The 24,905-nt window shown below is 41.1% G+C and overlaps 1 protein-coding gene across 1 annotated transcript; it reads right to left on the bottom strand.

Moving 5' to 3' along the window:
• Positions 1-965: 965 nt before the first annotated feature.
• On the bottom strand, positions 966-24,674 carry LOC124864764 (bMERB domain-containing protein 1-like). Its single transcript, XM_047359669.1, has 8 exons — positions 24,589-24,674; positions 24,094-24,198; positions 9,220-9,340; position 7,590; positions 5,363-5,435; positions 4,603-4,717; positions 2,687-2,757; positions 966-1,084 (listed from the first exon to the last, which is right to left on the bottom strand). Exons 2-8 carry the CDS (start codon positions 24,170-24,172, stop codon positions 966-968), a joined length of 579 nt encoding a protein of 192 aa, XP_047215625.1. The 5' UTR covers positions 24,173-24,198; positions 24,589-24,674.
• Between the last annotated feature and the right edge of the window lie 231 nt (positions 24,675-24,905).

The raw sequence follows: 24,905 nt of genomic DNA on the forward strand, positions 1-24,905 counted from the left end.
ATAGTGATTCATTCAAACCCCTTGAACTTTTTCACATTATGTTACCTTACAACCACAGAATTCATTGCAGTATAGTTGGATTTTATGTTTTAGACAATTTGCACCAAGCTGTTTAGGAGACATCGTAAACGCAGAAGAAAAGAAGGTGCTCTGGTCAGATGAGAGAAAAATGTAACTCTAAATGCAAAATGCAACATGTGGCAGAAAACTAAACTGCATGATGGACACGGTGGTGGCAGCATCATGCAATGGGGATGCTTCTTTCAGCAGGGACAACAAAACAGGTGAGAGTAAATGGGAACATGGATGGAGATGAATGAAGGATAATCCTAGAAAACATGTTAGAAGCTGCAAAAGACCTGAAACTGGGGTGGAGGTTCACCTTCCAACAGGAAACCAACCCTAAACATACAACCAGTAGTGCAATTAAAGGGCTTAGATTAAAGCATATTCATGTGTCACAATAGACCAGTCAAAGTCCAGTCCTAAATCTAATTGAAAATTTGTAGTAAGACTTAATAATTGTAATCTTCACAGACAGTCTGGATCTAATTTAACTGAACTTGAGCTATTCTGTCAAGAATGGCCAATTTTAGTTTTTCAGTCTAGATGTGCAAAGCAGGTACACTTTAATTGCAGCAAAAGGTGGTCTCTACAAAGTATTGACACTGAGGCTGAATACAAATAAACACCACACTCATATTTTATGTGTATAAACTTTTAAAAGCCATGCATCACTTTCCTGCCACTTCACAATCATGCGCTACGTTGTGTGTTTTCTATTCATGAAATCCCAATGAAATACATGGAAGTTTGTGGCTATAATATTATAAAAGCTCAAGGGGATTGAACACTTTTTCAAGGTGCGCTATATTACAGAATCATTTATTATGAAAGGAAAACCACAGAACAGATACACAAAAACATTGAGGAGCAACATGCAGTGGCCTCCAGTTTTTACTTCTTTAAAGGATAGAGCAGGAGAAGCCGCAGCAGTCTTTCAGCAGCGTCAGTCCAGTTTTAGAGACAAACGGATTAGATGTCTGCTGGGATTTGGATGCAACCTTACGATCTTGCAGAGCACCTGAACGACACAAAATAATGGAAAACACACTGGGCCCGATCTTCAAAGATTCCAAATAAGTGCTACATTGCACGTGCAACTGGTGGACGTGTTGCGGCTGATCTACAAAGATTGCTTGCGCAATGGAAACCAGGTATAAAAGTGGTTTGGACGGCCCTATTTGGATGAGAAAATTGCGTGTGCTACTGGCTGTTACCTTGGAGAGTGTTGGAGAGCAGTGCAGTCATAAAAGAAAGATGAAGTTAGAAGCCACGATGTTAGAGGTAATAATAATAAATACAATAATAATAGTAAATTGCATTTATATACAGTAAGTATCTCAAAGTGCAACAAAACAACAGTAAAAATATTCAAAAAGATGAAAATACTAGAAACTACAGTTAAACCATGAAAGTATAGATAATTATATTTGCATATCCTCCTCCCACAAATTTGAGAGTTTGAGTTATTATCTTATGTTTTGCATTTTCATGAAGGCAAACATTTGTAGATCAGCTTTGCGTACACAATCCAGTATGCACATGTTTTTGTACACGCAAACCTTTTGAAGATCAGGCCCTTAGTCTATAAAATCTGAAGGTCTATATTTGTAGAATGTAACTTCTTGTAGGGCTGCATGATATTAGGAAACACACACAATAAGTGATAATATTGGTCAACTCTGCATATGCGGTGTGATTTGGTGAAAATAAACAATGAATTAAAAAGCGTTCCTGTCCCTCTGCATGGGGTTCATTGCCAATATAGAACAAAGAAAAAGAGTAGTCCATCCAGCAACTGGAAGATATTGAAGAAAAAAATTATTTATTAACATAAAGGTTTTCTTAAAAAAAAGCTGCAGCAATAAAACTGCTTAGTTGGAGTTTCTTAACATCTTAACCACCCAAGAACCTCTTTACCTTCTAAACGTTATGCAGCAATAAATAACTAGTGTAGCTAAATGTATCACAGGTATAGAGAGCCTTAATGCGTTAGTTAAAAAATTATCAGACATTTATCGGAGTCCGGGCAGTTCTTTGTGATATGCATACTGTGTACAGTGGTAATGCGATAATGATAAATATGCTATATATGGTACAGTACTTTCTTACTAAAAATCTAACACGACAAATCTTAGAAGTCTTCAGTGCGGCCAAGCTGAAGGTACAAACAGGAGTCAGAAAGCTTAATTTGACACAAAGAACTTCACTGATCATTCTTTCATGCCAAATTCATTGTTGAAGATAAACAATGAATTTTCATACACTTTTTAAAGTTTGTTTGTACATTTTCTGTGTTCTAACTAAATTGCAATATACTTCATTGCTTTTTAGAAATTGAATGTGCTACCTGCTGCCTTCTGCAGAAAAACTCATCTCTATGCACTGATTCTTACCAAAACAAACAAACTTCAAAACATCTCTTTGGGGATTTTAAGAAGGAAACCCTACATCTAAATGGGATGTTTCTTTTGGTGTAATTGAACCCAACGTTTTATACAATTTATAATCTGTATCTGTATTAACCTATAACTATTTGGTATACAGGTAGAACCCCATTAAACAACATTGCAAAATTCACACCTTGACATATCAGTGGGACTCAGTGACTTGTTTAACTCACCTTTTTCAGCCAAACCACTGGAAAATTTTGACTGTAAGAAGGCTGGCATCTCCGTGTCTTCCTTTCTTTCCCTGAGGAGGACAAAATATTCTTGATTTTATTGTTCTAGGACATGTTTTTAATGCTTTATTTGATGCACCGATAACTTAAGACCACAGACTGGACTGACACATTCATTCTGTGAATGCTGCATCTGTACAGCTCTTTTCTCATTTTTTTCATTTTCATATCTAATATTTACCGGAGATGTCTGTGCTACCTCCCACCTGACATCCTAGTTTGTGAGGAATAAACTGTCACTCAGTTATTTCTGATCCTCAGCTGCTTATCAGCAATGGCAGCTAATTTGCACCATAAATAAACAGCCGGAGTGATGTAGGATGTACTGTTTAGATCCTGTACGTGATAAAACCAAGAACACATAAAAAGCAAAGCAAGTTTATTTCTATAGCTTCCTCCATTCATTAGCAATAAAACAGTACCTTGGAGCAGCCAGAAAGTACATTAGAAAAATTACATCAAGAAAATAACATTAAATTGCATGTATTACATAGCTAAAAACTGATAAAACAAACTGTCAATGTAAGCTTAACCCATAAAGAAATGTTGCAGAAATCAATAAAGTTTTCCATCCTAAATTAAAGCAGCCAACAGTTTCCTCACACATTAGGCTTTCAGGGGCTTGGTTTTAGAGTTGAAGAGGATGCTGACTCCAATTTTTTAGTTCTGGTCGTGGCAACAATAAGTAAACAGTGTAGGAACTCTCTGACAAACTAACTCTGAGACATATTTAGGCCCCAGATCATTCAGTGCCATTTTAAAATATCACAGGAGTGAGACATTTTCTGTTTCCTGTGTTGGTGAGGACTCTGGCAGCAGCATTTTGGATAATGTACAGATGTGGGATTTTTATTTGCTGAATCTTAAGGCATTATTGAAATAATCTAGTCGACTGAAAATTTAAGCATGCAGCAGTTGTTACATGTTTTGCTTTAAGAGGAATTTCACAATTCTTGCAAAGTTTCTCAAATGACAGCAGGGTTTGTTCGTTCCATCCATCCATCCATCCATCCAGTCGCTTGTGTATCCAGGATACAAGCAGCCCTGGTGGAGTCAAGTCTACAGTAACAAGCTTGACCATGTACGAGAATGTGAGCACAGGTCTTTGGTTAGTAATACGTCTTGTTGAGTGTTGATCTCCAACCTTGCACTTCTAGGCTAAAAATTAATTACTTCTGTAGGAAATTGGTGTCTTGTGAGAAATATAAAGATGTGTGTCATTAGCATAGTATAAGAGAAGTAATACTCTAAACAATCTGAACTAGGGAGGACATGTACATATGGAATAAAAGTGGCCCGAGAATAAACCCTTGAGGAACCCTACGTGTGAACTTTATTTGGTCAAATTATAATGCAAAATGATACCCAGTTATCAGTTCAGTATCATATGATCAACTATATCAAATGCCACACTCAGACACATTATTAAAAAATGGAAGGTTTCGGTCCATCACTTTTAAGATGTAAGTCTGGTGATAATTTTACAAGAGCAGTTAGAGGATCAGACTAAAAAGGAGTGACGTGAATGAACAAAATGCAAAGAGATAGATTTTAAGAGAGGGGACAAAAAAGACTTCATGTAAACAGCTGATTCAAATACAGGTACTTTTCAGAGTGCAAAAGTCATCTATTAGGAACATTTCACTACACTTTGTGAAAGATTCTGTCACCAAAAGCGTGATCCAAAACATGCTGAAATACTCAACTCTTGTAGTTAGCTTATTTAGTGAAATCAAAAATCTGTATTAAATATCTTGCATCTCTGCCAAATGATGATCTTCTACATTTATAATGTACATTTTTAGGGTGTTGGGAAAACATCACCACTCAAAGTCCTCTTGGTTCTTTAGTCTCACCTGAGCCGCTCAAACTCCACGTCGTCCACCAGGAAGTCTCTGGTCTCCACCAGCTGGGTGATCTGCTTCAGCAGCTCCTCCTCCCGCGCTCTGTCCTCTTTGGACTTGTCTTCGTCTGTTTAACAGTCACAAGATGGGCCTCATAATTTGAAACAGTCCTATCTATTTAAATGAAAAACTACAAGTAATTTGGGATTATTTTGTAGGTCCAGTAGACCTTTGAAAGATCCTTTATTTAGATCTATTCCATCGCCTTTAGAAAAAAAAAATTACTTACTTTAGTTCACTTACTTTCATGTTAAAACTCTAAATAAAATCAGCCTTGTGGTAGTTAGACTGTTAGGCTTCATCGATCATTACGAGGTTTTTTAATTTAAGAAAATACTTTTACTGATCTTTTCAGTAGGTGCAGCGACTGTTTAGTATTATACCTTAAACTCAATAACTTGAAGAGTTTCTTTACTGGTCTAAAATTTTAAGGCACAAGATTTAATAAAATATCAACTCAAGGTTAAATGAGAAAAAACCCTTGAAAAAATAAATCTATATTTAAAGGTCCTGTTTGTAGAATGTGCTGAAATTTACACCTGTCCTCCGAAGGTAATCACTGTTCACAAGCACACAGATCTTCATTAGAGATTAGAAAATCAAAAACTGCATTAGCTGGAAACCTTCTGAGAAAATGTGGGTGGGTCGGCAACAATGTGGGAAATCGCCACACACAGAAAGAGACGTTTTCTATAAATATTTTTCAATTTACCTGGAATTGTGATGAGTTTCTGCAGCTCCTGTTTCAACCGTGTAATTTCTTTACAGAGCTGAATGTCATCCATCTTGAGTGAAGAACATAAAACAACGGCGTTGGACATGTGCAGAAAAGTCAGCTGTGTGTAAACTGGACTTGAATGTTTTTGTTACTGAAGTGAATGCTTGACTTCAGCATTGCACAGTCTGTTTATGATATATTCAAAAGTTCAACATTAACAGATTTTAATTTCTTTCTATTATTTTTCTTAGAGGAAAATTAGTATTTAAATTTCTAAAAGGGTAAATATTATATTTGATCAATTTTCTAAATAAAATGAGTTAGCCTTTAGCAGATTTTTCAGTGGTAAATTAAATGTTAAATGAATAAAAGATAACTGTTAATAAATATTTAACAATTTAAAGATAATTATTACATGTTCATGACTTGGATTGGAGCCACCTCTAAATACATCAGCCAAGAAATGAAAGCTTGGGAACAAATGGGTCTTCCAAATGGACAATAATCCTTAATATACGGCCACATTGGCGACAGAGTGGCTGAAGGAGAACCGAGTCAATGTTCTGTCAGTAGGAATGGACCAAAAGTAATGCAAACCTTTAGAAGAAGCTTGTGGAAGGAAACAAAAAACTAATTATTTGCTTCATACACTTCGAAAGGAAAAAAACTAAGAAAATGTATGTATACCTCTGAATTTGAAGAAAGTTTAACAAAACATCTCCTTCTCATTTTTCTAGTATTAAGCAAATAGAAATAATAATAAAAAGTTAACTTTTGTCTGATTTAAAGGCAGACAGGGAGACATTTTTTTTACGTGTCTTTCTATACAGAGTGTACATTTATGGGTTCAACTGCACAGTATGCGGGTTTAATAGCTGAAATATCATCACCATTCTGCCCTCTGTGTATAATCCTACCTGACACTTTAATGTCAGATTTGACCTTCTCAATAGTAATAGCTCATTTAATGGGGCTGGCTGCATGTGGAAATTGGACTGTTTGATACACTTTGAGCTTGTTTAATCTAACAGGCTTTACGTCAGCTGTACATATAGGAGTATGACTCATGGGCTCACAGAGAAGTGCTTTTTTAAGATATTGATATATAAATGTAGGAGATGGATTGGAGTAGGAGTTGGGCAGACACATGACAGGCTATGTTTGTGGAAAAACCTGGAGGATGCACATAAAACATAAATATGAATTCCAGTGATATATTCTGAAGAGTAATAATCTCAGTTACCTTTATTTTGTAGATAAATGTAATTCTTAGACTAGTGTTCCTGCTGCACACCTTGTTCTCTTACTGAAGCTGCATTTGGGGATGCATTGTTTAGTATTCCAACTGCATTAGGAGTTGTAATAATGAAAGATTTGAAAATACAGAAAACAAACACTTAAATCCTACTGTCACCAAGCCAATGGGGATAATTGCTTTCATTTAAAACTGAAAAGCAACAACTATTTCTACTGTGGTTAACATAATATAATGCTGGGATGAGCAGTTATTGCATTATCTACATCAGGGGTTCCCACACATTTCAGCTTGTGACCCCCCAAAAAACAGTACTAGAGACTGGTGACCCCCTATTGGCGACCTGGCGATCCCCTAAAAATACATATAATTAATTCACTCTATATTTATTTATTAAATAAATAAGTATATAGTTTAATAATTTAATGGTATGTCTAATTATTTAATAATGTATTAAATAAGTAAATGGTTCAGTTAAATTATGTAATAATCACCTCCCCCGGGGACCCTACATAGACAAGTAGTTATAGATGATGGATGGATATTTCCAAACAGCCAAATTTGTCCTTTAGGTAAGAGAGGGGAAACTGTGGTAGCCTTTTCTATCAGCCAGCTGACTGGCAGTGTGCAGCAACCAGTGGGTTAGGACCAGTGCTGTGCTACCCTTGGTTCCATACAGCCAAGACAACTCTGGTTGTTCCGGTGGTTTCCATCTCATTAACATGACCTTAAACTATAGGAACAGTAAAAAGAAGGTTTTTTGCGATTTTGACACAGTTTCTTAACCTTTCGGGACCTATGGCTATCAACTGTTTTATAAAACCCATGTCACCATATGAGTGCCTATCACATGTCAGTAATGTGCATGTAAAAGCGAAATCTGACAAGAAAAGGTACATTCTCTGTCAGGCTGCGCCTCCACTACACCGACTCCAACACGCTTCCTAATTATCAACTGCCTCCAACCCTTCTCCCTGTTGCAATGTGTCAAAAATAATGAGGTGTCTACAGAAAAAGAGCAAAATAATTAAAAACTATGAGAGGGTTTTGGCAGCCTGCTACAGTTTTAATCATGCTTGTAGTCCATTTTGCCATCGTGCACATGGCTGCGCTTGCTGCTGCTTGTTGTGCTCCTTGACTTATTCCCGATGGACAGCTAGGAGCATCTTGGAGTAATCAGAGGATTATAATACCATGTTTTACTGTGCTCGAGGCATTAATAGTAAGAAGATAATTAAATGACACCAGAAACATATATTGTCAATCAAGCCTATATCTAAAACAGAATGCCTTATGTCTAAGCAGGGGGTCAATTTAAAGCAGATTTTGGCTGCATTTATTTTTCTTTCACTGTGAGCTTGAACAGCTAAATGTATATTTTGAAATAATAATGATAACAAGAATGATTTTTACTTAAATTGTTTGTCTATGTTGTACTTTTTGGAATTTTGCTCACATTTTGACGTTAAATAACTTCTATGTAGGCACATCTTTTTATGCTGCAGCAAAGATTATCTTTACAGATGGCACAATTTCAGAAGGCTACACGTAATAATTCCCCTGGTGAGAGAAAAAAAAGCTGAACTTACTTTGGCATTTCCCTAATGGCTGGAATGGTGTTTCTGCAGAGCATTATGATGTCAACAAGAAGGTGCCTTTTTGGGAGGAACATTTAGTGCTTCCACTTGGTATATTTTGGGGAGATTTTATATGACAACAAAATGCACAGTTGTGCAGTGGAAGAGAGATTTGTGTATTTTGTTTTTAGGAATACAAATCTAAAAAACCTGGTGTGCATTTTTAGTTATTCTGATACCACTAAATAAACTCAAGTGCCCTCAGAAGTCTAATTAGTACATACTCTGCCTGTGAATAATTTAATCTCAGTATAAATCCAGCTGTTCTGTGAAGACCGCAGAGATTTGCTAGAGAACATTAATGAGCAAAAAGCTTCACAAAGACCAAGGAAACACAGCAGACTGGTCCAAACCAGGTAGGACACACCAAGTATGTGGAAGAAGTGCTCTGGTTAGATGAGACCAAAGTGTAACTTTTTGGAAAGCACGCAAAACATTAAAACAAACAAAAATCTAAATCCAAGTTAAACTCAGTTAGAACCTTTGTAAAACAGGTCCTGTTTATAGACATTCTCCATCCAATCTGATTGAGCTTAAGCTATTCTGCAAAGAACAACATGCAAATAATCAGTGTCTATATTTAAGGAAAGCTGCTAGTGGCATATCCCCAAAGACCTCCAGCTGTAATTTTAGCAAAAGGTGGTTTCTAGAGTGGATTAAAGGAAGCTGATCTACACCTCACTTTAGATTTTTGTTCAACTTTTTGTTTCATTTTCCTAAAACGTCAGAACCATGTGCTACCTTGTGTTGGTTGCTCACATAGAATACATTGACGTTACGGTTGTAACATGAAACAACGTGAAAACGTTCAAGTGCTAATAACAGCAGTTTCATCATTCATGACTGCTGCAGATCCGGAGATATGAAAACCAAAGATATAAATTGCAATGTAGGAGGTAAAGTAAAAATAATTTGACTTCTATTTTCTAAAGTTTTTAGCATAAATGTAAAGATCTTACATGTATCTTAGCTCTGATTCTCGCCGTATGAGGATGTCCCGTATCCGGTCAATCTTGAACAGCTCGCCATCAATCTCCTCAATCGTGACTGTAGAGTCGGCCATTGAGATTACATCTTCTGCTGAAAGGCAGAAAAATATGGAATTTATCTGCAATCATCCACAGAACAAATGGAAAGATGGGGAGCTTTGAACTTTGTCACAGTAAATGTGTTACTGTATTGAGGGCAGGAAAGAATCAGGTATAACTGATTATGAAGGTGTTTTTTCAGAAGTATTTCTCTGAGATTTCATCATTTTATTCTAATATATGATTCTGCATGTTGATTGCTTAAACTCCTAAACCTGAACAGCAGCATGAATAAAACCCACAGTACCTGTTCAAGGTAAAACGTCCCGTTTTAGATAGAATACTTTATAAAAACAATAATGACAGTGCCCTGATATGAACTCATCAGCAGGGCAATGATTCGCTAAAGTGGGTATGGCTTCTAAAACAACTTTTAACCAGCCTTTGAACTTTGAAATTATCACTAAAAATCACTAGTATAGGAAGAAACTTGTGCCATCAGAAACTGAATTTGAATTGCTCAGACTGAATCTGTATTTGCATATTTGTAAATTAAATGCATTGATTTGTAAACGAATTTCACTAAACTGAAACTGAATTTAATGGTTTAAAACTGAATTTGTTAGCTTTAAAATTTGCTTTGATTTGTATTGAAAATTCAGTTTCATTACTTTCACTTTCAGTTCTATAATTCAATTTCACTTCCAAAATTCAGTTTTTTGTGTCACACATCCGGGTCCTTAAAGCCACAGATTCACCGATTCACAGATGTCATGAACTATTGCTGTGCCCAAATTCAGGGGCTGCAACCTTTGAAGGTCACATTTGTAGGCCGATTACGTCATGGCGAGGCGTGGAAAAGGCTATCCAACTTCGATGGTTCTTTCATCCCTACTGACCGCCAGAGGTGGTGCTTCAAGCACTGAATGATCCAACACATGATCATTCTTGCGCATGCGCAGGTCGAGAAATTAATAACAACATGGTCACATGTGACCTACCGGTGGCTCACGTGAGTGTATATAGTCACATGACACCGGGAGCCCAGTCCCTTCCTTCTTCTCGCGCACAGGTTGATGAATGCAGGTGTTGACTTGTGTTTGTTTGTTCCTCGTTCCTCTTGCTGCTGGGAGCCTCGTGATCGTTTGTGGTCAGAGCTGCGGATGATTCTGCCCTCCAGAGGCTACGCAAGCTGCCTTTTCTTCCAGGGTTTGTTCCAGGGTTTAAGTTTGTTCGACTCGCCGGTAGCATTTTCTGCTCGTGCTGAGTCTATTTACTTTCTTCAGCAATGGTTTGCTGCTTGCTTTGATTTGGCTCGCCTGGTTGTCTGACTCGCCAGTGGCGTTTTCTGCTCGTGCTGAGTCTGTTTAGTTTTCGGCAGTAGTTGCTGCTCGCTTTTGTTTATTCCTGTTTGTCCGACCAGCCGGTGGCATTTCTGCTCGTGCTGAGTCCTACGGCTTGTTGCTGTAACAGGGTCTTGACGGTGTTTTTTCTGCCCGTTCGACCCCATTTGTCCACTGGGTCATGGACAATCTTTGTTGTGTGTCCTGTTCGGCTCCCCTACAGCCGGAGGACGGTCATGACGTGCCCTCGCTGCCTTGGTGTTGACCATCTCAGGGAGGCGCTTTCAGATCCTGCCTGCTCTAATTGCAGCGTTCTGCCATGAGCAGTGCGGTTGGCCCGGCTGTCCTCGGTGGAGCAGCCTGTTGACTCTCCTGCAGGATCCGTTGCCGCTTGGACAGGGTGCGGCCTCCACGAAATGGTCTGCTGAGGATGTGCCCTTGGCGCCTGGGAGGAGAGCCAAGCGGTGAGGGTCCCCAGGACTGTCCTCTAGAGTGAACCAACTTTCTACGGAGCTGGCCCAGATGAAGGCCCTGCTTCAGTCTTTCCGGGCGGATGGTGGCCGCAGTAAGTCTTCCCCTGCTGAGCAGCGCGGGTCCTCGCATTGCGAGGATGATGTTATTTCGATTGTGGCCTCGGGCACCCTCTTTCGAGAAGCCTTTCCGGAATTGGGCTCCCGGACCTCAGGTTCGGGCTCCGGTGCCTCCCTGGGAGATGCGGGGGAACCAGTGTCTGCAGCTATTAAAACGGCTCTGGGCCGTTTGCAGCTGGACGTTCCCCTGGCCCAGCCTGCTCCATCTAGCGCCTTCTTTAGGCGCTGTGATGCCGAGGCCGCCTTTGTTGTTCCTCCCTCAGCAGAGTACGTCCAGGAGCTGCATGCTTGCTGGACAGATACAAGGGCCTTTTCCCGCCCGACAGCGGATGGCAGGGCCCTGGCTGCCATGCATGAGGCACCCAAGTTCGGGTTGGGCTGCATGTCCTTTGTCGAGTCTGCCATTGCATCCCTCATTGTTCCTCCCGATGAGTCGTTGAGGACTAATGACCATTGTCCACGACCGCAATGCCGTGTCACGGACGATTTGCTGTGTAGGGCCTACGACTCAGGTGCCCGGATGGGCCGCATAGGGAACTCACTCTCCCATCTGATGTTGGGCCTCTCCTCTTCGATGGAGTCGGTTCCCTTGGACCAGTCAACTCAGGGCTTGTTGGACGCCTCTCTGCAGGCCTTTGCTCTGATGACGCGTGAGCTTGGACGCACGCTCTCTACATTGGTCCATGCTCGGTGCCAGGTGTGGCTGGCGCAATCGCCCCTTGATGTAGGAGCAGGTCCTACATCAAGGTGGGTGTCCCGCTCGGCCCCCTTCCGTGTCGGAGGGAAGTCGTCCATACGGATGCTTCCTCCAAAGGTTGGGGAGCGACCTGGCAAGACCATGCGGCTCAGGGGGTGTGATCCCCGCGGCAGTGCCAGGTCCATATCAATGTTCTGGAGCTGATGGCTGTGTTCCTGGCGCTCTGTGCTTTCCTTCCAGGGCTGCTGGGACAACATGTGTTGGTTCGGTCAGACAACACCTCGGTTGTCTTCCATATAAATCACCAAGGGGGTCCAGGTCTCTGAGACTACTGTCCCTGGCCTGGCGGCTCCTGGTCTGGGCGGCGCCACGCCTTGCCAGCCTCAGGGCAGCCTATATTCCGGGTCCGCAGAATGTCTCCGTGGACTTTCTGTCTCGGCGGGTTCCACTTCCGGGGGAGTGGCGGCTTCACCCGGAGGTGGTGGATCACATTTGGGCCACCTTCGGCAGGGCGGAGGTGGACCTGTTTGCCTCCAGAGATGCAGTTCATTGTCCCCTCTGATTTTCCCCGATGGACAATGCCAGTCCTCTGGGCTGCGACGCACTGGCGCACAAGTGGCCCCGGACCCTTCTCTATGCCTTTCCCCCATTTCCCCTGATCCCCCAGATGTTTCTGAGGGTTCTTCAGGACAGGCACGAGCTTCTGCTGGTAGCCCCCTTTTGGCCAGGGAGGACCTGGTTTCCACTGCTGCGCAGGCTCTGCTCCAGCTTGCCGATGCGCCTCCCCTCCAGGAGAGACTTCCTCTCCCAGATGGGGGGCTGGATTCTTCACCCCGATCCGGGCCGCCTGAAACTCTGGCTTTGGCCTCTACAGGTGCAGGCTCTGCCTTCTCCCATTATGGGGGCAGGGTTGGACAGACCATGACTGGTGCATGGGCACCGACCACACGGGCCGCCTATGGTGCGAAGTGGGCGGTCTTTGCCGGCTGGTGCCGTGGTAAGGGACTGGACCCTATTCACAGTCCTGTTTCCCATTTGCTGTCCTTCCTTCAGGAGTTTCTGGATCTAGGGCGATCTTCTTCCACCTTGAAGGTGTGTGTATCAGCCATTTCCCGTTGGCATGTTGGGTTTGCTGGTTGCTCTGTTGGCCAGCATGGGGATGTCGCCAACCGCCTTCTGTGTCCCGCTGAGGTTAGTGGTGTTGCTGTGTTCCTTGGGGTCTCTGTGGGATCCCTCGGGACCCTGTTGGTATGCATCATCCAGTGCTTGAAGCACCGCCTCTGGCGGTCAGTAAGGATGAAATAGAACGAAAGTTACGAATGTAAGTACGGTTCTATGAATCCCGGATGACCGCCAGAACGCTCGGTCCCTCGGTCTCCGCGTGCTCGCGAGAAGATTGTCGGGACTGGGCTTCCGGTGTCATGTAACTATATAGACTCACGTGAGCCACCGGTAGGTCACATGTGACCATGTTGTTATTAATTTCTCGACCTGCGCATGCGCAAGAATGATCATTCAGTGCTTGAAGCACCGCCTCTGGCGGTCATCCGGGATTCATAGAGCCGTAGTTACATTTGTAACTTTCGTTCCTTACATGTGGCTGACAAATGCGTTCTTCTCTTCTCCAGATTTGAAGGATGGTGCTCAGACGTCTGCGGTTTAAAGTCCTTGTCCTCATTATTGCCACGGCTGAGACAAAAACTTAATCATAAAACCTAAAATTATAACTTTTTCATGCTAACTTTGGAGCTTCCTCAGTCCAGAAAGCAGCATCTCTCCTCTCAGCTTCTCCAACTGCGTGAAGCTCACACTCCACCCACTTGAAAAATTCCAGCAAATAGGCAGAATGGTTAGTGCTTCGTTTGTGCAGGTTTGTGCCGTTTAAATTTTCGTTTGTGCTGTTTTGGTTTCTGAGATATTAAAGGTTATTTTTTAGGTCATCCAGAGGTCACCATCCCCCCATTTTGCTCCGAATTGAACCAGAGTGGGCTCATTTATTAGTGCTTCGTTTGTGCCGTTTACATTTTCGTTTGTGCTGTTTTCTTCTCTTTTTTTGATTTAGTTTATTGATGGTTGGCAAGGAAATTGGTGCATTACCGTCACCGACTGGTATGGTGTGTGAACCAGAATGTCACTCAAGCGTTATATGTGTAACTTTGAATAACAAAATACTCATTGACAATTTTTCATTTTTGAGATTTTTCCAAATATGTCAACCAAATCTAGTTTCACTTTAATTCTTTTGTGCTGCTCACCGGTCAGCGTTATGTTTTACTTTCAGGTGACAGCATAACTTCACCTAAATAGGAAACGATGAATTTCACCGGCTGCAAGCTGTAATTACTGTTTTGGTTCAGTGTTGGTTGTGTTCCGGCACTTTCTTGTCACCAAGTCAGTGTGAAGTTGTCGGATGTTGTCAACGTAGAAAAGGACAAACGGTAAGTCTTTCATTTCTCTTCGTTGAAAAACAGTGACATTACAACTTTTTTTGTATTTTATGGATCCGGTCCACCCTCCCACAGCATTTTTTTGTTTTGTTTTGTTTTTTGGGTGAAATTAACCACCACTCAACTTTATTGATATAGATTTTTTCGGTGAAATGTTTCTTATATAATAAGTTTCAAGTGTTATGAGTAGCCTATGCCTGCTTCTCCTGCCATTTCAGAACCCCTGAGCCTTATTTTATAAGTTCTGGCTTGGCTGTGGTCCAATTATCCCAGTGGATCGTTTTATGTGAAAAAACATTATTGCATATACAATAATACAATTATTAGTATGTAGTTTATTTATTTTTATTTTTTATCGTTTCAAGCAGATTACTTTAATATGACAATGTCACACAGTAACAGCCACAGCACTGACGGCTGGAGGAGGAGCTTCAGCAACTGGTGCCGTACCGAGAAGAGCGAAATCAAGTGGAGCGCCTGAAATGTGCCAGGAAAAAGGGGCATATGTGGCTATTGGCAGCAGCTTTTTGCTTCTCACACTACAAATAGCTCTCTATTCTATAGCCTTAAGCCCCATAGTGCAAAGCTTCATTTGCACTTACCCATAATAGACGCAAAAAAGCTCGCTAGCGAGGATATATTAGCAGCTAGTTACCTGTAGCCTCAACAACCTCGAGTCACAGAACGCAATGATGTCTGCGCACGGCTCAAACTCTTATTTGACAGTAAAGTCCCGCGAAAACAAACTACATATACAAGAATATACGAGATTTAAATAATCCGGCCACAACAAAATTTAAGATGTCCTGTGATTAACGTATTTAAGGCTAACTTTTTTTCCCTGAATTTAAGACATTTTAAGGCCTTAGTTTTAGAAACATGAATTTCAGACTTTTTAAGGATGCGGCATTAGCCTCCCAGCTCCATTTGTTCGGCTTTACAGCTCTGTGCTTCACGCTAACACGGTTGCTAGGCAACATAAATTATGCTGAGGTAAGGGCAGGGGAAATGCAGAACGACGTAACACCGGTGGCACTCTATGCTAATCTGGCATGTTTAGCAAATAGCTGTAGGTAGCATAAGTGTTACTGTTTGACCGTCATTTGTTAACATGTCATTTGTTTATATGACGCTTCTTGTAGACGCTCATTGACTTGGTGATTGACATCCGCCAAGCTCATGTATGCTGCACTATTCCAGCTCAAAATGCCGTAAAATAAGTTTAACCTGTTGTGAAACGTAAATCGACGAATTTGTGTTTGATTAATCTGTGGCTATCCTCAAGAACCGGATATGTGACACAAAAAACTGCATTTTGGAACTGAAATTGAATTGCAGACCTGAAAGTGAAAGTAGTCAAACTGAATTTTTATTACAAAGAAATTCAGTTTCAAACCCTTAAATTTTGTTTCACTTTGGTGAAATTAAATGCCTTGGTTTGAAAAGGAATTTCAAACGCAAATACAGATTCAGTCTCAGCAATTCAAATTCAGTTTCGGTGGCACAAGTTTCTTCCCCTACACCACTGTATTCTAATGAGAACCAACTTTTTGACAAAGCATTTTTGAATGCACTGTAACTTATGGTCTATGTAGAAGTCTGTCTACTTTTGTAGACTAACAGACTCTTGTACCTCAGAATATCTTTAGAATATTCTTTTTATGTACCTTCACCAGCATTGACATTTCCTAATATTCATAACCTGCCAATCCCAGTAGCCTATTGTGCAATTACTACTGTATATCTACGTTTCTTCAGCAGCTAGTGTTTTTTTGGGCCATGATCCATGTACAGGTCCTTCTCAAAATATTAGCATATTGTGATAAAGTTAATTATTTTCCATAATGTCATGATGAAAATTTAACATTCATATATTTTAGATTCATTGCACACTAACTGAAATATTTCAGGTCTTTTATTGTCTTAATACAGATGATTTTGGCATACAGCTCATGAAAACCCAAAATTCCTATCTCACAAAATTAGCATATTATTAAAAGGGTCTCTAAACAAGCTATGAACCTAATCATCTGAATCAACAAGTTAACTCTAAACACCTGCAAAAGATTCCTGAGGCCTTTAAAACTCCCAGCCTGGTTCATCACTCAAAACCCCAATCATGGGTAAGACTGCCGACCTGACTGCTGTCCAGAAGGCCACTATTGACACCCTCAAGCAAGAGGGTAAGACACAGAAAGAAATTTCTGAACGAATAGGCTGTTCCCAGAGTGCTGTATCAAGGCACCTTAGTGGGAAGTCTGTGGGAAGGAAAAAGTGTGGCAGAAAACGCTGCACAACGAGAAGAGGTGACCGGACCCTGAGGAAGATTGTGGAGAAGGGCCGATTCCAGACCTTGGGGGACCTGCGGAAGCAGTGGACTGAGTCTGGAGTAGAAACATCCAGAGCCACCGTGCACAGGCGTGTGCAGGAAATGGGCTACAGGTGCTGCATTCCCCAGGTCAAGCCACTTTTGAACCAGAAACAGCGGCAGAAGTGCCTGACCTGGGCTACAGAGAAGCAGCACTGGACTGTTGCTCAGTGGTCCAAAGTACTTTTTTCGGATGAAAGCAAATTCTGCATGTCATTCGGAAATCAAGGTGCCAGAGTCTGGAGGAAGACTGGGGAGAAGGAAATGCCAAAATGCCAGAAGTCCAGTGTCAAGTACCCACAGTCAGTGATGGTCTGGGGTGCCGTGTCAGCTGCTGGTGTTGGTCCACTGTGTTTTATCAAGGGCAGGGTCAATGCAGCTAGCTATCAGGAGATTTTGGGGCACTTCATGCTTCCATCTGCTGAAAAGCTTTATGGAGATGAAGATTTCATTTTTCAGCACGACCTGGCACCTGCTCAGAGTGCCAAAACCACTGGTAAATGGTTTACTGACCATGGTATCACTGCGCTCAATTGGCCTGCCAACTCTCCTGACCTGAACCCCATAGAGAATCTGTGGGATATTGTGAAGAGAACGTTGAGACACTCAAGACCCAACACTCTGGATGAGCTAAAGGCCGCTATCGAAGCATCCTGGGCCTCCATAAGACCTCAGCAGTGCCACAGGCTGATTGCCTCCATGCCACGCCGCATTGAAGCAGTCATTTCTGCAAAAGGATTCCCGACCAAGTATTGAGTGCATAACTGTACATGATTATTTGAAGGTTGACGTTTTTTGTATTAAAAACACTTTTCTTTTATTGGTCGGATATAATATGCTAATTTTGTGAGATAGGAATTTTGGGTTTTCATGAGCTGTTTGCCAAAATCATCCGTATTAAGACAATAAAAGACCTGAAATATTTCAGTTAGTGTGGAATGAATCTAAAATATATGAATGTTAAATTTTCATCATGACATTATGGAAAATAATGAACTTTATCACAATATGCTAATATTTTGAGAAGGACCTGTAGTAGACCTGGTGGGACTGTTGGCTCACAGGGACAGAAGTGCATCAGGTGGAACATGGGCATGGATGCACTTGCTGCAGAGAGCTTATAACCCTTTTTCTCATCAAATCTCTCCTTTTTTTTGTGTATATTTTTGTTGTATATAAATAAAGGTTTTTACGTTTTCTTAAAAACAAAAATCTGAGTAAAGAACTTGGGCAATAATTTTGCTAAATCAGAATAATCAAAAACAAATGGATACTTCCCTCCAGCACCACTTCTTCCTATGGCCTGCTACTGCTCACCAGCAGCAACGAGTCATCCATCCAGCAGAGCTTGAATTGGCCCTTATTTACCTGACCTTGTGTGCATAAGCATAACCATTACACTGTCAGGCTGGAAAAACGGCACACACACAAATCATTAGGTACCACTGGTAAATTCAACTTGTCTGTATTTTCTTTTACTCCAAGACCTCCAGTAACCTTCAAACATTTTGTCCAAGCTGTTCATTTTACACCAGGGAAGATTATCTGAAACACTCCCATTTACATTGTGCAGAGGTTTTGTTTTCAAAATCCTGCTTTTTGGCATTGAAAAAACTATTTAAATGTGAAAATCAAGAAAATATTATTCTGCATGTAATAAATATGAAGAACTATAGCTGCCCACAAAAATATTTACTATCTGTTCCGCTCTCTCACATCACAACAATTTTATAATATTATAAATGTCTTACTCAAAATTATAATTCAGCAAAATAAACCATTACAGCAATCTTTTAATGTGGCTGTCAAAGTGATCACTGTGTAGCTGATGCAGTTAGGGATACTAGACTTGTTTGGTTAGAAAAACACTTCTTAAGCATTTTATCAGACATTGCTTTGGGATTTATTTCATTTTAACTTTAGTCAGACTACTATAATCAATGATGTTAATTTTGCCTTAGATTTTGTTTTTGTTGGAACGTTTACTTATTGTATGGATAAACATGCTCACCTTAGAGAGTTTATAGTAAGGGGTTGTAACAGTACTTGGTTTATTGCTGGTCTCGTAAGTATCTTACACAAGAGAAATCAGCAAAACCAGGGAAGTCAGGCTCTGAAGTAGATTGATTTTGTAATTGGCAAAAGTGCAACCAATGTACACTTTATATTACCAAAGAAAAACAAGACTATTACTTATCTCAAACTACAAGCTATCTAAAAATCCCCCAAAAAACCTTTGGTTACTAAGAAATCTCTTTTAGGTAACCCTCAGTTTCTGACTTATGTTCTCAACTTCTTGTTGATTCTCTCACAGTGTCAGACAAATTATAAAATGCTCACTTCCTGATCATTGATACTATATCCAAGGATCAAAAAATCTCTTATTTCTCAGTTTTCTGTCAGTGAAATTTTAAAACCTTTAAAAGCTTGATACTTAAAACTCTAAAGGTCTGTGTATCCTTCCTTCCTATTTATTACCTCCATGCAGGTGTTATAGCTTAACCAGTGTCACAAACTTTTATTCTTTCCATTCACACTAATTATGTTTCTGATATTTACAAAAGAGCTTTTGTACTAGCTTTGCTAAAATATGGGGATCCCACTTTATTACTCGTACTCGTCATCTTCCGCTTTATCCGGGACCGGGTCGCGGGGGCAGCAGACTCAGCAGAGACGTCCAGACGTCCCTCTCCCCAGACACCTCCTCCAGCTCCTCCGGGGGGAGCCCAAGGCGTTCCCAGGCCAGTCGAGAGACATAGTCCCTCCAGCGTGTCCTGGGCCGTCCCCTGGGCCTCCTCCTGGTGGGACGTGCCTGGAACACCTCCCGAGGAAGGCGTCCAGGAGGCATCCGGTATAGATGCACGAGCCACCTCAACTGGCTCCTCTCGATGTGGAGAAGCAGTGGCTTTACTCCGAGCCCCTCCCGGATGGCCGAGCTCCTCACCCTATCTCTAGGGGAGTGCCCAGCCACCCTACGGAGGAAGCTCATTTCAGCCGCTTGTATCCGTGATCTCGTTCTTTCGGTCATGACCCAAAGTTCATGGCCATAGGTGAGGGTAGGAACGTAGACCGACCGGTAAATTGAGAGCTTCGCTTTTCGGCTCAGCTCTCTCTTCACCACAACGGACCAGCACAGCGCCCCCATTACTGCAGCAGCCGCACCGATCCGTCTGTCGATCTCCCGCTCCATTCTTCTCTCACTCATGAACAAGACCCCGAGATACTTAAACTCCTCCACTTGAGGCAGGAACTCCCCTCCAACCTCAAGAGGACAAGCCACCCTTTTCCGGTCGAGAACCATGGCCTCGGACTTGGAGGAGCTGATCCTCTTCCCAGCCGCTGCACACTCGGCTGCGAACCGAGTGTGCCCACTTTATTAAATACATCATATTGTTTGTATATGTATATGTCTGTCTACTTTTACATGTACATGAACTTTGATGACATCCTATTCTTAATCCATAAGGTCCAATTTGTTGATGGATCCAGCGTTGCCAGCAATAGCAACTTTAACTATTCTGTAACTATCTTCCACAAGGGTTAGAAGTGTGTTCATTGTAAGATGAGAAAACTAGAAATGCAGCCTCCGCTCTAATTCATCCCAATTCATCCCACGTGTCGCTGCTTCAAAGTTTTTGATGACTTTATGCTTTGGATCCTGAGGACTGCTGTGCTGAACATTTTGTAAAATTTGTCAAAAGCATTTGACACTCTGGATCAATACCTTTTTATCCTTAAGAACTTCAGACAAAGGCCTTACAGCCCGAGCCCTTGGCCTGTTTTTAAATGATCTTTCTGGTAATATGTAGAAGTGTTAAAGTCCCTGTTTTTCCCTCGTGGTCTCAGTTTCAGCACAGGTGATCTATACGGATGGAGACTTTATATTTTAAATCACAACAGAATTATTACCAACATATTAAAATCTTCTTACAATGCAAAATATCAGATTTAGTGTACCTAAATCTGCTTTTAATTTATTTATTGAACTTGGCTTTCAAAGAAAGAGTAACCCAAATCCTGGTATTGCTGCTGTGAATAGACTAAATTCTCTTATTTTAATTTCTCATTCGAGCTTAAAGATCTGCAAACTGTATGCCCTTGTTTTGATTAGGCAAGTATACAAAAAACACAGCTTTCTGTAAGAACGTTTGCCTGTCATAGCTTCTGATTTGATTCAAATACTCAAATTCATTCCTTTTGTCAGATGTTGTCCCCCAGACCTTAAAAACAGCATTTATTATCAAACAACTTATCAAAGCATTTGAACTCTGCAATTTATCAATATGGTTAGTAGTGAAATACTTTAACAATATTCAGCCGTTTTGACGTCTTCCAGTCAGGTTAATGTGCTAGCTACAGGTCCTTCTCAAAATATTAGCATATTGTGATAAAGTTCATTATTTTCCATAATGTCATGATGAAAATTTAACATTCATATATTTTAGATTCATTGCACACTAACTGAAATATTTCAGGTCTTTTATTGTCTTAATACGGATGATTTTGGCATACAGCTCATGAAAACCCAAAATTCCTATCTCACAAAATTAGCATATCATTAAAAGGGTCTCTAAACGAGCTATGAACCTAATCATCTGAATCAACGAGTTAACTCTAAACACCTGCAAAAGATTCCTGAGGCCTTTAAAACTCCCAGTCTGGTTCATCACTCAAAACCCCAATCATGGGTAAGACTGCCGACCTGACTGCTGTCCAGAAGGCCACTATTGACACCCTCAAGCAAGAGGGTAAGACACAGAAAGAAATTTCTGAACGAATAGGCTGTTCCCAGAGTGCTGTATCAAGGCACCTCAGTGGGAAGTCTGTGGGAAGGAAAAAGTGTGGCAGAAAACGCTGCACAACGAGAAGAGGTGACCGGACCCTGAGGAAGATTGTGGAGAAGGGCCGATTCCAGACCTTGGGGGACCTGCGGAAGCAGTGGACTGAGTCTGGAGTAGAAACATCCAGAGCCACCGTGCACAGGCGTGTGCAGGAAATGGGCTACAGGTGCCACATTCCCCAGGTCAAGCCACTTTTGAACCAGAAACAGCGGCAGAAGTGCCTGACCTGGGCTACAGAGAAGCAGCACTGGACTGTTGCTCAGTGGTCCAAAGTACTTTTTTCGGATGAAAGCAAATTCTGCATGTCATTCGGAAATCAAGGTGCCAGAGTCTGGAGGAAGACTGGGGAGAAGGAAATGCCAAAATGCCAGAAGTCCAGTGTCAAGTACCCACAGTCAGTGATGGTCTGGGGTGCCGTGTCAGCTGCTGGTGTTGGTCCACTGTGTTTTATCAAGGGCAGGGTCAATGCAGCTAGCTATCAGGAGATTTTGGAGCACTTCATGCTTCCATCTGCTGAAAAGCTTTATGGAGATGAAGATTTCATTTTTCAGCACGACCTGGCACCTGCTCAGAGTGCCAAAACCACTGGTAAATGGTTTACTGACCATGGTATCACTGTGCTCAATTGGCCTGCCAACTCTCCTGACCTGAACCCCATAGAGAATCTGTGGGATATTGTGAAGAGAACGTTGAGAGACTCAAGACCCAACACTCTGGATGAGCTAAAGGCCGCTATCGAAGCATCCTGGGCCTCCATAAGACCTCAGCAGTGCCACAGGCTGATTGCCTCCATGCCACGCCGCATTGAAGCAGTCATTTCTGCAAAAGGATTCCCGACCAAGTATTGAGTGCATAACCGTACATGATTATTTGAAGGTTGACGTTTTTTGTATTAAAAACACTTTTCTTTTATTGGTCAGATGAAATATACTAATTTTGTGAGATAGGAATTTTGGGTTTTCATGAGCTGTATGCCAAAATCATCCGTATTAAGACAATAAAAGACCTGAAATATTTCAGTTAGTGTGCAATGAATCTAAAATATATGAATGTTAAATTTTCATCATGACATTATGGAAAATAATGAACTTTATCACAATATGCTAATATTTTGAGAAGGACCTGTACATTACTGACACTGCCGTTGTCAAGGTGTTTAATGACATCTGCATAAATGCTGACTGTGGAACAACCACACTGATGGTATTATTGGATGTCAGAGCAGTATTTGACACTTTTGACATATATGCTATATTACTGGAGCGACTGGAGAACTAGGTCAATCTTTCTGGTGCAGTTCTGGTAGGAGTCTTACTTGAAGGACAGGGACTTATTTGTGTCAGTAGGTAACTTTACATCGCAGTTGACAAAAATCATATGTGGGGTTCCCCAATGTTCCATCTTGGGACTCCTTTTATTTAATATCTACATGCTGCCTCCCCCTTAGCTCAGATTTGAACAAATAAGACAAGTTACCATAGCTGCTCAGATGACACACACCTCTATATTACAATGTCATCAGCTGACTATGAAGCTATTCAAGCGTTAGGTAGATGGAAATTAAAAGTTTGGATGTGCCACTATTTTCTTCAGTTAAACAAAAACAAAACTGAAGTAATTATTTATGCACTAAAGGAGGAGCGCTCAAGAGTCAGCACCCAGTTTCATGTGTTCAGGTCTGCCTAAGAAGTCAATCAGATAGTTGCAGCTGATACAGAACACAGCATCCCATTGCTGCGACGATGCCTATAAATGTCCATGCAATCAGCCAATCTTCAGTTATATAATATCCCAGGCATTTAACAGCAGTACACACTTTTAAGAACAGCACCACATAAAGAGGAACTAGGAAATACCCATTTCTGACCCTTCCTGCATCTTATAATCATGATGCTACTCTTTATTGCATTGTATATAATGTCATGCTCCTGGCCATATTGTGAGCAGACCCTCAGTAACTGTTGGAGGACTAAAAATAACCAAATGATCTGCATATATCAGGTGATTTATTATAGTCCCACCAGCAACACACCCTGTCCCAGTCTTGTAGCTGCCTTGATAAGTCATCTATATACGCATTAAAAAGAACCCAAACTGGTTATCAGAGGTAAAGAAAAAAATGTTTCATCTTTGTCAGTATAATCCTCTCCAAAACCGCTGCTAGCACACTGGCTTAAGCTATGGGCCGATAATTATTCTCATTTAATTTCCCAGTTTTATCTTTCATAATAAGCACTAATATGACAGTTAAAAGTGAGACAAGCAAAATGCCATGAACTAAAAACCCAGTAAAACACAAGGCAAGCAAAGGAAAGAATTTTAAATGTTCTGCAGACATCTCATTCATACCACATACCACAATGAGCCAATCATGTTCAAGTTTTTTAGACAGTGTAGTTACCCAAAATTATTATTCCATTAATTTAGCTATGTAAAATAATAAAATATGTATCGAGAAAATTATCTAAATAGTACTAATAATATTAATAATAATAATACAATTCCAGATAAAAACTCACTTGCTTTCTCTGTCGCTCTGTGCAACTCAGTTTTATCCAGCGCTCCATACTGTTGAGAGGATTTTCTATCTTCTTCCATGCCTGTAAAATAAATGCCGGCTTTTCCTGAGGTTGCAGAGAGAATTTAAAGGTGAAGTCCGTGTACTGTTCTGTTATAAATCAGTAGTCTCTGACAGACTCCATGCAGTGTCACGGTAACATTGAAGAAAATGAGAGCAGAGCAGACAGCAGATGCTGAATTCAGCCTCTCGGGGTTCTTTTCTTTGCTCAGAGGCGCCCCCTACTGGTCAGAAATGTCCCTACAATCCAGAATGCTTCTCAACTCACCTCTACAAGCTTTAGAAGTGGATATAAACCACTTGGAATTAACAGCCATCTGCTTCTTCAGTGCTCCAATGCACCTTCTACTACTTGGACTTTGTCTTTTTTATTGAACTGTTTTGTATTTTCACTGATTTATAATGGTTTTCAACAGCATGCTGGAAATGGCATTACCAGTCCTCCAGGGGGGCACCCAGATGTTCTTGCAGCGAAGCAATGATCAGTCTTACAGCAGTATTAGACTGCAAGCACAGCATAAGGTATATTTAATCCATAATAATTTGACAAAAATGCATAAGCCTTCATACATTTAACAGTTTTCTCAGCGGGAAATCTTGAGGAAAAGCATTAAGTAAGGTGGAACATTAGACCTCACAGTTCTTTCTCCTGGAGACACAGAGTCCTAATAGAGCAGTAGTGATCCCAACACTTGCTGACAAACTGTAACTTCACGGCTGTCAACAGATCAAAATAAAGCATCTGACATGAGG

This window comes from Girardinichthys multiradiatus, chromosome Y (genome assembly GCF_021462225.1).
Source record: "Girardinichthys multiradiatus isolate DD_20200921_A chromosome Y, DD_fGirMul_XY1, whole genome shotgun sequence".
In the NCBI taxonomy this organism is placed as follows: Eukaryota; Metazoa; Chordata; class Actinopteri; order Cyprinodontiformes; family Goodeidae; genus Girardinichthys; species Girardinichthys multiradiatus.

Coding starts and splice junctions, on each gene's coding strand:
- LOC124864764 (XM_047359669.1), bottom strand. CDS start 24,172: ATGGAAGAAGATAGAAAATCCTCTCAACAGTATGGAGCGCTGGATAAA. Junction 9,341..24,093: donor CAGAGCGACAGAGAAAGCAA/GTGAGTTTTTAT, acceptor TCTGCCTTTCAG/CAGAAGATGTAATCTCAATG. Junction 1,085..2,686: donor CAGTGGTTTGGCTGAAAAAG/GTGAGTTAAACA, acceptor TGTGTCGTTCAG/GTGCTCTGCAAGATCGTAAG.